The sequence below is a fragment of the Schistocerca gregaria genome, chromosome 5, assembly GCF_023897955.1.
Source record: "Schistocerca gregaria isolate iqSchGreg1 chromosome 5, iqSchGreg1.2, whole genome shotgun sequence".
Classification (NCBI taxonomy): Eukaryota; Metazoa; Arthropoda; class Insecta; order Orthoptera; family Acrididae; genus Schistocerca; species Schistocerca gregaria.
This window is the reverse complement of record NC_064924.1, coordinates 255,055,806-255,071,401: the sequence shown is the minus strand read 5'-3', so window position 1 is coordinate 255,071,401 and position 15,596 is coordinate 255,055,806. Positions and strand designations below refer to the sequence as shown.

At 42.4% G+C, this 15,596-nt stretch overlaps 1 protein-coding gene across 1 annotated transcript in view; it reads left to right on the top strand.

The window, feature by feature from the left end:
- Positions 1 to 15,596, top strand: part of LOC126272183 (pickpocket protein 28-like) — a 268,820-nt gene that overhangs the window by 98,042 nt on the left and 155,182 nt on the right. Inside the window, exon 6 of the mRNA XM_049974837.1 lies at positions 11,608 to 11,812. Within this exon, the coding sequence (XP_049830794.1) occupies positions 11,608 to 11,812 (205 nt within the window). The remainder of the gene's footprint in view (positions 1 to 11,607; positions 11,813 to 15,596) is intronic.

Below are 15,596 nucleotides of genomic sequence, written 5' to 3'. Positions count from 1 at the left end.
CGTAAAGTTAGCAGAACAGGCAATAAGTATCCAGAACATTAACGTCGTGTCCTTTGACTCTGATCTGTGACGTTTCTAGGATTCATTACACACTGCTGCGTCTTGTATATGACAGTCCAGGTGAGGTACGTTTCAGAATGAAAGATATGTATTTGTTTATTTTGGCTACTGGTAGTATAGATCTTTGGGAATATCTAGGGCTTACAATACATGTTTGGGAATATCTAGGGCTTATAATACATGTTTGGGAATATCTGGATTTATAATTGATAAAGGCTAGTGAATCAGTAATAGCTGATCGTTCCTGTCCTACGAAAACATGTTTCTCTAACAACTTTTAATTGATCGTCAACCATGAGTACTAAAGCCATACCGGAGGCTATTAAGAAATGAATCATCTAAGCCCTGAACTTAAGAGAGTGAGTTCGGTATGCAGCTCTGCACACGCTAATGCTAACTCGGTACAACCTTATGGAGATGACTAACTGATCTTTGAATGTAATTTTAACCTTACTGGTTTATTCTAATGACCATAACTGCAGTGGGATTGGGAACCGGTGATTTAAAAAGAGCATTGTAAACTACAATATTTATTGACATTCTCTTGGACGACTGACATTGAATTACACAGTAAAATGTTGTAAAATTACTGCTTGTTATTGACCCGTATCAATTCCTATCATAGTGAAAACTGATGGTCAGAAGGGTAAGCGTGAGATGGTCTCTGTGGAATGAGGAAATGGATACTACTGTTCAATTAAAGGAATTATGGAAATTGACAGAGAACACTCATACATCAGCAGAGAACACTGCAGAGCACATATGAGCCAGTCGTGGGGTGTCCAGTTACAGCTCTTCTTAATAAAGCTTCTTTAGTTAATAGTCCTCACCATGAACCATCGACGTTGCCGATTAACTGTAGATTACAACTAAGGAAACTGCAAAAAGGCAAGAATTTAAGAATACAGGACCTGCATAAACTGAAAGAACCAGAGGTTGTAGAAGGTTTCAGAGGGAGCATTATGGAACGATTGACAAGAATACGGGAAAAAAAGACAGTAGAAGAAAAATGTAAAGCTTTAAGACATTAAATAGTAAAGGCAGCAGAGAATCAAGTAGGTAAAAGGATGAGGATTTGTAGAAATACTTCGGTAACACAAGAGATACTGAATTTAATCGATGAAAGGAGAAAATATAAAAATGCAATAAATTAATCAGGCGAAAGGGAACACAAATGTCTCAAAAATGGGATCGACAGGAATTGAAATGGCTAAGCAGGAACGGCTAGATGATTAATGTAAGGTTCCAGGAACGCATATCACAAGGGAAAAAATAGATGCTGCCTACAGGAAAATTAAAGAGACCTTTGGAGAAAAGAGAACCACCTGCGTGAATATCAAGAGCTCTGATGGAAAACCAGTCCTAAACAAAGAAGGCAAAGCAGAAAGGTGGAAAGAGTATATAGGGGCTCTATACAAGGGAGATGTTCTTGAGGACAACGTTATAACAATGGAGGAGAACGTAAATGAAGATGAGAAGGCACATAGTGTACTGCATGAAGAATTTGACAAGGTACTGTAAGACTTAAGTTGAAACAAGGCCCCAGAAGTAGACAACATCCCGTTAGAGCCACTGATAGCCTCGGGAGAGCCAGAAATGACCAAAACTCTTCCATCTGGTGAGACGTATGAGACAGGCAAAACAGCCTGAGACATCAAAAAGAATATAATAATACCAATTCAAAAGAAAGTAAGTGCTGACAGGTGTGAAAATTATCTAGCTGTCAGTTTAGTAAGTCACGGTTGAAAAATACTAACACGAATCCTTTACAGAAGAATGGAAAAACTGGTAGAAGCCAATTCCGGCGAAGATCAATTTCAATTCCGAATAAAAGAAGGAACACGCGAGGCAATACTGACCCTACGACTTCTCATAGAAGATAGTTTAAGGAAAGGCAGACCTACTTTTATACCATTTGTAGAAAGCTTTTGATAATGTTGACTGGAACACTCTGTTCAAATTCCAAAGATGGTAGGGGTAAAATACAGGGAGCGAAAGGCTATTTACAATTTGCAAACAAACCAAATGGCAGTTATAAGACTCGAGGGGCACGAAAGGGAAGCTGTGGTTGAGAAGGGAGTGAGACAGGGTTTTGGCCTATCCCCGGTGTTACTCAATATGTACACTGAGCAAGCAGTGAAGAAAAGAAAAGAATATTTGGAGTAGTAATTAAAGTCCAGAGAGAAGAAATAATAACTCTGAGGTTTGCCGATGACATTGTAATTCTGTCAGATACTGCAAAGGACCTGGAAGAGCAGCCGAAGGGAATGGAGAGTGTCTTGAAAGGAGGATATAAGGTAAATGTCAACGAATGGAAAACGAGGATAATGGAATGTAGTCGAATTAAATCAGGTGATACTGAGGGAATTAGATTAGGAAATGAGACACTTAAAGTAGTAGATGATTTCTGCTATTTGAGAAGCAAAATAACTGATGATGATCAAAGTAGGGAGGATATAAAATGTTGACTGGCAATGGCAAGAAAAGCGTTTCTGAGAAAGAGAAATTTGTTAACCTCGAGCATAGATTTAAGTGGCAGGAAGTCCTTTCTGAAAGTATTTGTATGGAGTGTAGCCACGTATGGAAGTGAAACATGGACGATTAACAGTCCAGACAAGAAGAGAATAGAAGCTTTTTAAAAGTGGTGCTACAGAATAATACTGAAGATTGGATGGGTAGATGACATAAGTAATGAGGAGGTACTGAACAGAACTGTGGAGAAGAGAAATTTGTGGCACAACCTGACTAGAAGAGGGGATAGGTTGGTAGCACATATTGTAAAGCATCTAGGGATTACCAATTTAGTACTGGAGGGAAGTGTGGGGTCGTAAAGGGAGACCAAGAGATGAATACATTAAGGAGATTCAGAGATGTAAGTTGCAGTAGTTACTCGGGGATGAAGAGGCTTGCACAGGATAGAGTAGCACGGAGAGCTGCATCAAACAAGTCTCAGGACTGAAGACCACAACAACAACATTTAGTAGTAGGATGGACGACACCGAAACATCGCTTTTCTGAATGAGCAAATCCAATACCTACTCATACTGAAAGGATGACTTTGAATCAATTTGTTAGTTACATAATCTCCCGAAGAGGAAAGTTGATATACCGAGTGTGATATCAGTTACATCGGCGCCTAAAATTCCTCGCTAACCACGATTACAGTTACATGTTTCTTGCCATTTCATCTTTCAAGCTGAGGCAGCTCTGCCTGGTAGCAAATTTCTGTGGTCTTACATCAACCATCTGCTTCATCCAACAAAGATGTGATTTACGCAGCGCCCAACATCTGTCAACATCGAAATTACTCCGTGTTTAACCCCACTGTTATCTGACTGTACTCTGCAACAAAATTACTTTCAATCTCCATTATTCTCATCTCAATCTGACAACGCCACTATCTGTGCAACTCTACACTTATATGTCCACACTCTCCAAGTCCCCAAAGTCCGTAAGCATATCTGACTACGATCTCCTTGACTCCAATGTCATCGGCTTTTCGCCAGCGAAAAAGACGCCTCCGTGTCCGTATTTTTCGCAGTTATAACTGATCCATTCCCTGTCACGGTTTTCTGCAAGACGGTCTAGTCCAATCAGACTCCGAGAAGAGTTGGCAGGAATACACTTTTTAGCGCCCTTCAGCAGACAGAAAGCTACCAGATGCTTCTGGAGGCCTCTTCCGAGAAATCCGAAGACCCAGTGAAAAACTTCAACAAAACTTTTGATGGGAAGATCCGTGTCGCTCCATGAGTCACGTAGGCCACACAAGAATGTGCCGTTGTTCGTTCCTCCGTAATTTTTAATGCATCCATCCCGCTATTGTGCGTTAGCAAACGCTCCCTGTCCTCCATCACAGCAGAACAAAAATTCGTTCAAACACTCAACTAAACTTATGTTTTGACGCAATACAGTGGATAGACACAGAGTAGAAACTGTTGATCAGGACTCCAGAATCAGTCGAAGAGATACACATACAGTTCACATCTTTCAGGAGTTAAGTATGTCAATCCAAGAGCAAGATGAAAATCTTGTAGCTTTTGGCAGTGAAGAAATCGATTACTCTAACGAAATGTAATGGGCATCGTATTGAGGCAGAACGTTGAGTTTGAAGAGAAGAAGAAGGAGAAGAAGAAGAAGAAGAAGATGAAGAAAGTCATGAGTTACGTACTGAATGTGAGAAAACGAATTATTGTTGAAGACAAGGTTAATAATTTCGAATATCGTAAGTGTAAACAATTTGGTCCACCAGTTTTCACTCAGTGACTCCACATCGGTTGTGATACAAAATCAAAATGAAAACACTTACCTACTGTCATGAGGGAGTCACCTGCATATTGAAGAAAGACTTCTTCCTGAAAGAGGAGTGGTGAAGTTTCTGACACTGACTTGAATAACAACTGAGCACTTCACTTGTTTTCGAAAATCCAGTTTGGTTTGAATAAGCAAATTATTGATCATGTATACAATCCGGGAATCGTAACATTAATGAATGGATATGGACTTTTTGCCCTAAATGACGCAATCGCATCGCAGAATGTTCGTTGGGGAACGAAAAATAAACTTAATGAATTGGTTGCTGGTGTTGGACGTGCCGGTATCTATATCCCCCTTAGTGTGATACTTGGGTTCACGAAGGATTACAGAAAGATTATTTCACATGCTCGCCATGACGTACTTATCTGCAGCAGAGAATACGCTAAATGTATTGGCTCAGATAACGGAGACACTAAGTCGAAAATTGCGATTGAAAAAAAATTTACTGGGAAGTGCTAGAAAAATGAGTGTCCGGGAAAGAGCAATTAATTATTGTTGTGGAACATCTTAAGAAATGATCTAAGTTTAACTCTAGCCCTACTCTAGCATTAATTTGGATTTGATTGAATGTGTTGAACCAGAAATCAGTTAACTTAAATTCAACGAAGCGCTCAAAACATCAGTATACACACCGATTTGAATAAAGTCATGAGACAACGATATGCACATATACAAATGGCGGTAATTCGCGTACGTAAAGAATAAAAGGGCACTGCATTGACGCAGCTTTCATTCTCAGGCGATTCATGTGAAAAGGTTTCCGTCTTGATTTTGACCGCTCGACGGGAATTAACAGACTCTGAACGTGGAATGGTAGATGGACATTCCGTTTCGGAAATCGTTAGGGAATTCAGTATTCCGAGATCTACAGAGTCCATAGTGTGCCCAGAATACCAAGTTTCAGGCGTTACCTCTCACCGCGGAGAACGCAGTGGCCGACGGCCTTCACGTAACAAACGAGAGGAGCAGCGTTTGCGTAGAGTTGTCATGTGGGACGTAGGACGAACGTTTCCGTTAGGTCAGTGCGGCAAAATTTGGCGTTAGTGGCCTATGGGAGGAGACGGCTGACTCACTGCCTTTACTAACAGCAGTACATTCCCTGCAGCATCTCTCCTGGACTCATGACCATATCGATTGCATCCTAAGTGGCTGGAAATTCGTGTTCTGTTCAGCTGATGGTAGAGTTAGAGCGTAGCCCAGACCCCACAAAGCCATGGACCCAAGTTGTCAACACGGCACTGTGCAAGCTGCTGGTGCGGACTGTGTTATCAAGCAATGGTCTGGGTTCTCTGGTCCAACTGAACAGATCATTGACTGGAAATGGTTATGTTCGGCTACTTGGAGATCATTTGTAAACATTCATGGACTTTACGTTCCCAAACATGTGTCATGTCACCGGCCACAATTGTTTGCGATCAGTTTGAAGAACATTCTGCACAGTTCGAGCGAATGATCTGGCCACGCAGATGACCCGACTTTAATCCTATCGAAATTTATGTGACACAATCGAAAGGTCAGTTCGTGCACGACATATTGTATGCACCGGCAACAATATTGCACTTATGGACGGCTATAGAGGCAGCATGGCTCAATATTTCTGCAGGAGACTTCCAGCGACGTGTTGAGTCCATGTCACGTCGAATTACTACACTGCTCCGGGCAAAAGGACGTCCGACACAATGTTAGGAGGTATCCCATGACTTTGGTCAACTCAGTGTATAATTTTAAAGTAAAACTGTGTGCCGGACCGAGATTCGAACTAAGGACTTTTTCCTTTCGCGGGCAAGTGCTCTACCAACTGAACTACCCAAGCACGACTCACGCCCCGGTCCGGCACACAGTTTTAATCTGCCAGGAAGTTTCGTATCAGTGCCCACTCCGCTGCAGAGTGAAAATCTCATTCTGGAAACATCCCACAGGCTGTTGCTAAGCCATGTCTCCGAAATATCCTTTCTTTCAGGAGTGCTAGTTCTGTTAGTTTCGCAGGAGAGCTTCTGCAAAGTGTGGAAGGTGGGAGACGAGATACTGGCAGATGTAAAGCTGGGAGGACGGGGCCGGAGTCGTGCTTGGGTAGCTCAGTTGGTCGAGCACTTGCCCACGAAAGGCAAAAGTCCCGAGTTCGAGTCTCGTTCCGGCACACAATTTTAACCTGCCAGGAAGTTTCATATCAGCGCACACTCCGCTGCAGAGTGAAAATCTCATTCAGGAATTTGTTTGCCAATGATTGCAGATTATTCGATTTATTAGACATAAAAGAGTTGAAGGTAGATCTGAATTCATCTAAATATCCCCAGAGAACTAATCAATCGATTTTAGCATGAAGAATACTGTGGAGGCATATGAAATGTACTGCGATTTTCTGTCGCTGTAGTGTGGAGAGAGAGGACTAAGGAGGAATCCGCTAATGAGTAATACAGAGTTGCGGAAGTACCCCACACATTTCATCGAAGACACACTGAAATCTTGTCATTGACATGAAAACTGGAGAGCAGACAAAAACACCGTTCCCAAAAAGTACTGTAGCATACTGCCTGGCTATTCACTATTCTGTCGCAGATATGATGCCTTTACACAAATGGATAACAAGACATACGTATGCGAGTATGTGGCATATTTAATGCTGTAAATGATATGAAAGGCGTCTTACAATTCCTCGACCGAAAGTAACGTCATGATGGCGTGATCGAAAGTGCGGCCATCTTGGATCTTTAGAATATGTAACAAGTCTTGACAGCCACAACTGATCAGTAATCTTACTCAAGATAAGGGGAAAAACACTTTCCTCACGCTTAGGTTGATTTTGCTTCAGATTGTTCATTGGTATGTTTTTTTTTTCCTAGAAGCTTCTTCTATTGCTGAGGAGAATGCCGATAAGGTACTTCTTGATTGTGGACACATCTGGAAGCTGTTTGTATATTGCTGGTCAGTTCACGATTGTGTGCATATTGCAGGAGGCAGCCATCTTACTCTAGGTAAGGGGAAACCTTGTTACATGTTTAGGATTCTTTTGCAAGAGTGAGATTTTCTATTGGTATGTTTTCTTTCTTTTCTGAACCGTGTACGGCGTCATATTTATGGCCAAAAATTCTGGAACACAGCCAAACGAGTGGTTCCGAAAGAACTTGCTTGTCGGAAGCTGGGTGGTGCTCGGAGTCGCATAATTGCTTCCGGTGCTGTCATATTACATTGGACGGTGCCCTGCTGTGACTTGGACGTAACTTGTCCAGAATGGTTGATGGAAAATCACCACCATCACAGAAAAGACGCTGCTGATGTACCATTGAAGACGGCGTTGGTTTGGATACGCGTAGCCGTTCCCCTTGAATTACATTTCTATGTGAAGGGTTTGAAGAAAGTTAAATGGATTAAAGACTTGTTTCCAAAATATGATGTGCATAATGCTGGGTAGGTAGCGGTCATCCACTGCAGTAGTAGCCCTTGGGACGCCTGAACGAGGTATGTCATCGACAGTTCATGTCTCTTTGTATCTCCTCCATGTCCGAACAACATCGCTTTCGTTCACTCCGAAACGCCTGGACACTTCCCTTGTTGAGAGCCCTTCCTGGCACAAAGTAAAAATGCGGACGCGATCGACCAGCGGTATTGATCGTCTAGGCATGGTTGAACTACAGACAACACGAGCCTTGTACCTTCTTCCAGGTGGAATGACTGTAACTGGTCGGCTGTCAGACCCCTCCGTCTAATAGGCGCTGCTCATACATCGTTGTTTACATCTTTGGGCAGGTTTAGTCACATCTCTGAACAGTCAAAGGGACTGTGTCTGTGATATAATATCCAGAGTCAACGTATATCTTCAGGATTTCTGGCATCTGGGGTGAGGCAAAACTTTTTTTATGTGTGTAGGAGTTCTGGATACCAATCCAAGAACTATCTGGTACAAAATTATGTGTTATGGCCTGTAGCAGCAGGTTGAACAGCACAGAACTACAAAAAACGAGTCATCCATCGACATATCTAACTGGAAAAAAAATTACAGGGACAAGCTTTCGTAAAGTGGTTAAATTTTGATAAAATAAAATAAAATTGATAAAACTCACATTTACTGCATTACTTCCCCTGTCATTCTGTAAACTGATCATCATTGTTCCTTCTCAGGATGGAAATGTGGTTACCCTGTAAAATGATCATCATTGCATCCCCAATAAGCATGATGCCAGCTCAAGAAAAGCTTACGTAATTTTTCTTCGGAAAGAGCACATCTGTGGCTTGTGGCTTGTCACGTGATGATGACATTGATAAGCCTGATGACATCGCCAATGGATGGGACTGACTTAGGTCCCATATTATCAAAAGCGTAAACAGACAGCCCCTGGTAGTAGGTAGCTTCTTCACAGAAGCAGAATCTCTTTTAAAATCTTTTCATTTGATTTTTCCATTAGTGCTGGGGTACTTTCCTTGTGAGTACAGATAAAAACATCCAAAATCTAAGTGGTGTGGAATGAGTTAGTTTAGAGGGCAGGTATACATGGTGTCAGTGGGTGGCTACATCTTGGCCAGTTACAAATTTATACAGAGGGGTCCAAAAAATGTATCCACTGTTTCAAAGTTCATAACTGGCAAACTAAGTCTCTCATCTTTGGTAGTGTAATAGTTTGTAGTTCCTGCAATCGCCACACAAGCGTTGAATTGCGTTGTTTTGTTTTGTCAGATGGCAGTCGCCAGATAGTCAGTGTTATGTGCTTAGTTGCACCTCGTTACTCGAGTAAACATGGTTGGCGCAAGGCTTACATTAGATGAAATGAAGTCAGTTTTGAAGTGGTATTTTAAGTACGAAAACATTAATGAGGTTCAACGGCAATGGCGAAATGAGTATCAAACGGAGCCACCGACACTTTTAACGATTCGTCGCATTTGATACAAATTTGAAGCCGAAGGCTCTGTTAAAGATGTACACAAACAACGATCTGGACGACCTGTTACAGCAATAAATCCATCTAACTCCCGTCGTGTGTTACAATTCACTCGCTCACCACAGAAGTCTGTGAGACAGTGTGCCCGTGAAACTGGATTGAGTCGCTCAAGTGTTCGGCGAAATTTGAAGACAGCAAAGTGGAAGTGCTACATCCCACGATTGCTATACGCAATGAACGAGGACGACCCAGATCGTAGAATGGAGTACTGCGAGTGGTTTACTAACACGGTGCGCAGCGATGAAGAGTTTGCAGAGATGATTGTGTGGTCTGATGAGACACAGTTCAAACTCAATGGTACAGTAAATCACCAGAATTGCATCTACTGGGCCGCCGAAAATCCGAGCGCCCATGTAGACAAAGCCGTGAATTTGCCAGGTGTAAATGTGTGGTGTGGGTTGTCTTACCGGGCTTGATTGGGCCATTCTTCTTTGACGGCACAGTTAACGGTAAGGTGTACGTTCAGAAGCTGCAGGCATCCATTTTACCTGCCATCCGAGACTTGTGTGGAGACGGAAGAGTTTACTTTAAACAAGATGGTGCCCCAGCCCACTACCAAAATAGTGTTAGGGCGTATCTCGACGAAAATCTACCAGGAAGATGGATAGGCCGTAGAGGTGCTGTGGAGTATCCACCACGTTCCCCAGTCCTAACTCCTCTGGACTTTTACCTGTGGGGAACACTAAAGGACGTAGTGTATCGACAAAAGCCACGCACATTGGATGAACTACGAGAATCTATCGTACATTCATGTGCAAATATCCAACTGAACACGTTGCAGTCAGTAGTTCGTGCTGCAGTTCGGCGTCATCGTTTGTGTATGGATGTTAATAGTGACCGTTTCGAACACCTACAGTGATATCTTTAATTTGGACTTTAAGCTACACTTTCACCAAAAATGAGACAACTCCGTCAATTAGTTTGCAAGTTATGGACTTTTAAACAGAGGATACATTTTTGGCCCCTCTGTATATTTAACGGTATTAAAAATTTCTGTACAACTGCTCTTAAAATTAGATTTTTTACAGATTACCGGTTCTTAAATAATAATTCATCTATGGAATAGAAGTTTTCCATAAGAAATTATTTCAAGCTAATTTTAAAACTCGTTTTACTACTTGTCAGAGTTTTACGTTATTGGGCAAATGATACAAAATTTTTTAAGACCTGTTGAACTTCTTTCTGAACCACTTACAGATTTAAAAATGAGTAATAAATGTCATTTTCTTCTATCGCTGTCAAAGTTTAAATTATCACATTTGAAATTTACGTAATTAATGTTTTGTTTAAGTTTGAAGAAAAACGTCTTCTGTCAAGTTCCAAACTTAAATTTCCGGTCCACAGTACCGTGTAGCACGCCGTTAGAGGTGGCAAAACGAAATAGTGCAGTCTATCTTCGCTTTACCATACGAGACATATTCCTGCAAACGTACCAAAATTAATTGCGTGACTATTTTTTGGAGGGTACTTGTATTGTCAACTACTGTTGTTGTTGTCTTCAGTCCTGAGACTGGTTTGATGCAACTCTCCATGCTACTCTATCCTGTGCAAGCTTCTTCATCTCCCAGTACTTACTGCAACCTACATCCTCCTGAATCTGCTTAGTGTACTCATCTCTTGGTCTCCCTCTACGATTCTTACCCTCCACGCTGCCCTCGAATACTAAATTGGTGATCCCTTGATGCCTCAGAACATGTCCTACCAAGCGATCCCTTCTTCTAGTCAAGTTGTGCCACAAACTCCTCTTCTCCTCAATTCTATTCAATACCTCCTCATTAGTTATGTGATCTACCCATCTAATCTTCAGCACTGTTCTGTAGCACTACATTTCGAAAGCTTCTATTCTCTTCTTGTCCAAACTATTTATCGTCCATGTTTCACTTCCATACATGGCTACACTCCATACAAATACTTTCAGAAACGACTTCCTGACACTTAAAATCTATATTCGATGTTAACAAATTTCTCTTCTTGAGAAACGCTTTCCTTGCCATTGCCAGCCTCCATTATATATCCTCTCTACTTCGACCAGAATCAGTTATTTTGCTTTCCAAATAGCAAAACTCCTTTACTACTTTAAGCGTCTCATTTCCTAATCTAATTCCCTCAGCATCACCCGACTTAATTCGACTACATTCCATTATCCTCGTGTTGCTTTTGTTGATGTTCATCTTATATCCTCCTTTCAAGACACTGTCCATTCCGTTCAACTGCTCATCCAAGTCCTTTGCTACTGTCAGATGAAATACTCCGTGAAATGAGTGTGAAAGCGGCGGTGGGAGTGAGCAGCAGGGTGTTGCAGGCACCAGAACAACACGCTGCGCCACAGCCGGGTGAGCAAGGTGCGCGGCTGGAGCCTGGACGAGGGCTACACGGGCCGCGCCTGGGAGGCGGTCTACCCGCGGCGCACCGTGTCCGCAGGCGCCGCCGCGGGGCTCACCATCGTCACGTCCACCGACGACCAGAACATCGACGCCAACTGCCGCTGGCCCGTTCAAGGTTTCAAAGTGAGAGCCACACCTATCGTGACAACAACAGTCAATGCGTCACACTAATTGCTCTATTACCAGCACTCCTCTTCAGTAAAGTACGAATCACGCTTGACGGAACGGAATGAAACGGAGCGTCAAAATATTCTACTATGTTTAGACGATATTATTACATGGACAGTGGTGTTGTCTGTTAACATCATTATCTAACCCTCTCTCGCCACTGTGACTCGTTTTATGATAGCGTATTTCGTGCCTTGCTGTTACCTAGTCTTTACGTTAGTGCGTGATTTGCTTTCGTGGCACACTAGAAAGATTACACGAAGACCTGAATATTTGTACTGTAAACGTAAGAGATTCCAGGTATCTGAGAGCGAAATTTTTTTTATGTTTTACAATACACGGGCAAAGAAAACACCTACAGGGTGTTTCACTAAATGTGTTTACCTCTGTAAGTTACGAAGTAATAGGCGACGGAAATATTTATTGCGGTATGTCACCATAAGAAGCGTTACACTGTCTGCGGAGCTATGAACATGGTTTATTACCCAAAGAGTTACAACAAAAAGATACAATTTTTAAGTGGAACAATACTTGTTTCTATAATGCACTGGAATCAATAACACCAGCTGTGTATACATCAATTTAAATTACATTCCTATCACTTTTAGTTTGAGAGCTACAACGCTTCAAAGTTTCAGGGGCAGATACCACACGCTGTACATAATACATGGCTATGTGGTGACTGATGGATGTTCTGGCGGTGGGAAGCTGATTTAAATGAGATGTTTATAGTACCGTTCATCAGCCTCATTTGCAATACTGACGTAGTAACAGTACCTACTCTGAAAGTTAGTGTTTGTGCTGGTCATGGATATCGTACATGGATAACTAACGAAGTAGTGTGTTGGGTGAGTAAGGAAGTTCCGCGTAAAAGCTTTCACATATGGAGCAGATTTCTTTTAAAACAGTTTTAATTTTTGAGCCATTGCCGATTGCTGAATTTCTAACGAACCACGTGGCATGTAACATTATCTACAATCTCTTATTTTGGACAACCTGTAGTTTGTTGATATGTGTAGACATTGCATGCTCCCACATGGAGCAAGCGTATAGCATAGCTGGTTTTATTATCGACTTGTGAAGTAGGAGACTGCTGGCCGGAGTGGCCTAGCGGTTCTGAGCGCTACAGTCTGGAACCACGCGACCGCTACGGTCGCAGGTTCGAATCCTGCCTCGGGCATGGATGTGTGTGATGTCTTTAGGTTAGTTAGGTTTAAGTAGTTCTAAGTTCTAGGGGACTCATGACCTCAGCACTTGAGTCCCATAGTGCTCAGAGCCATTTTTGAAGTAGGAGACTGTTTTTCCTTTTTAAAGACAACATACTGTTTACTAACGAACAAAAGGTGACTAACACATTGTGTGCTTTGTTCGCTACGTCTGTCATACATTTCTTGAAGCTAAAGAATTGGTCCAAGTGAATTCCAAGACATTGTGCTTTCACTGCATAACGGCAGTGGGGTTTGCGAATTCTGCATTTTCTTGTGTAAAGGGTTGTTCGACTTTTGCTCACACTTATTTTGACCCTCCACTCCCTAAACCTTTTTTCGAGCGGTACTAGAGCCTGTGAGTTAAACCGTTTGGTATTGTGCGAATCAAATTAAAGTTATGTTGGCGTTGCTTCTAGTGTGAGCTCACCACCATTTGATTGTGGCGCCGAATTCCATTTCGCTGTGTTCTGTAGACATCCAGTGTTAATCAGCCTTAAAGCAAATTTCTGATGTCAGGTGAGCTGACGATGCCTTTTCACTCTCTGTGTTTCGATGACTGTTCTAGATGTCTTCTCCAAGTGCCCCCTCACCGGTGCTCGTTGTCATTGAGGCGGCGCAGTGATAAGACACCCGACTCGTCAGCGATACGATGGCAGTTCAATTCCTCGTCCAGAAAATCAGAAATAATAGTCTCATTAAATCAGTTCAGGCATTGCTGTAATTGAAACTTCCTGGCAGATTAAAACTGTGTGCCGGACCGAGACTCTAACTAGGGACCTTTGCCTTTCGCGGACAAGTGCTCTACCAACTGAGCTACCCAAGCAGAACTAACGCCCCGTCCTCACAGCTATACTTCTGCCAGTACCTCGTCTCCTACTATCCAAACTTTACAGAAGCTCTCCTGCGAACCTTGCAGAACTTGCCCGCGAAAGGCAAAGGTCCCGAGTTCGAGTCTCGGTCCGTCACACAGTTTTAATCTGCCAGGAAATTTCACATCAGCGCACACTTCGCCGCAGAGTGAAAATCTCATTTTGGAATGCTGTAATTGCTCTTGTCCCAACGCGAGTCTGTGGTCCGTCTCTAATGACCTTTCGCCGACAGAGCGTTGGACCTTAATCATATTTAATCTTTTGAACTACAATCACACTGTGCATTGGCAACATATCCAAATACGTGCCACAAAACAGACATTCTTAGGTAACCTCAGAAATTACGTAACAGGAAACCTGTTGTAATCCGTCCGCCTTTTACTGTTAACTTGGCTTGTTAGCAACCGGATAACCCCTGACTGCTTACTGGTCGAGGTGCTGCATTGCCACTGCGCCGACAGCATTTATTTCTACAAATTAACTTCTCAGAAGCAGTACGTCTTTCCACCAGGAGCTTTCCATAAGAGGGTGACAAAAACAAATGACTTTCAAAATGGGAACCCAATCAGTTTAAAATTATGATTAACAGTAAGAATAATAGGACAAGTTTCGGAGTAAGTGAAATGAAACATCACAGGTTAGGAGCTCTGCGATGTTATTTCAATGATTACAACATCGAGCCAAATTTACTAGGAACTTGACAGTATGAACCCACATATACACACTGAGTCGGCGGTCATCGAACGTAGTTCCAATAATCGGGATACAGGAGGTTATAATTGCTTGCAAGCGGGACTACAGTCGGCAACCTCCCGCGTGTCGTATCTTGCTCGGCGCGTTACCTAAGTTGCATCTCATAGTAAATCTGTCTTCCAGGTTGAAGCAGTCAGTTACAGTTCGGAATCTGGCCGTGTGTATTGTAGAGTGTTTCATGAGCGAGACGAGTGCTCCGTCTGGGGTTGTAGGTACCTTTAGCCATGGAAGATGTATAATTTTCTGGTGGACACCTGCTTATAACATCGACTGATATGTTCATTCATTCCTGTTCTGATAACTTCACACATAAATATTTATTCTATAGTAGCATATCCTTCATATTACAAGCTCTATTTTGATAAGTAATTAAGACACCTTAGAATATGGAAAAACTATAAGTTACAACAGTTTTCTCAGTATCCTTAGGTACTGAGGCATGGAAATAACGGTGTGAAGTTTGAGAGTTTCACAAGCCAACTCTGTGGGGTACACACTGATCGGCCGCTTGGTTTTCTATTTACACAGAGTCAACAGTAATAGAACCGAAAAACTGAAGGGACCGATTCCTGACTGAAAACGAAACAAAACATGTTCTATGTACATATGTCCGGAAATGCATCGATGCCACAGTAGACGGCGTTGACAGATGGAAGTTCCTTAGATCACTTGTCGTGTTCCTTGTGTGTTGCAGGCTGTGTGATTGACGGATCGTACCGTAAATAGCAGAATAGTCCGGTATTCATGTCGGCAACATGCCGAAATGGTTTTGCGTACAGACAACTAGATGGAAACGGTCGAGAGGCAGCACGGCTATACCAAAATAAGTACCGTCACAGACACAAATCACATCACACTGCATTCACAGCCCTTTTTGGGCGTCTGTGTGAGCATGAGCCCTTTCAGGCA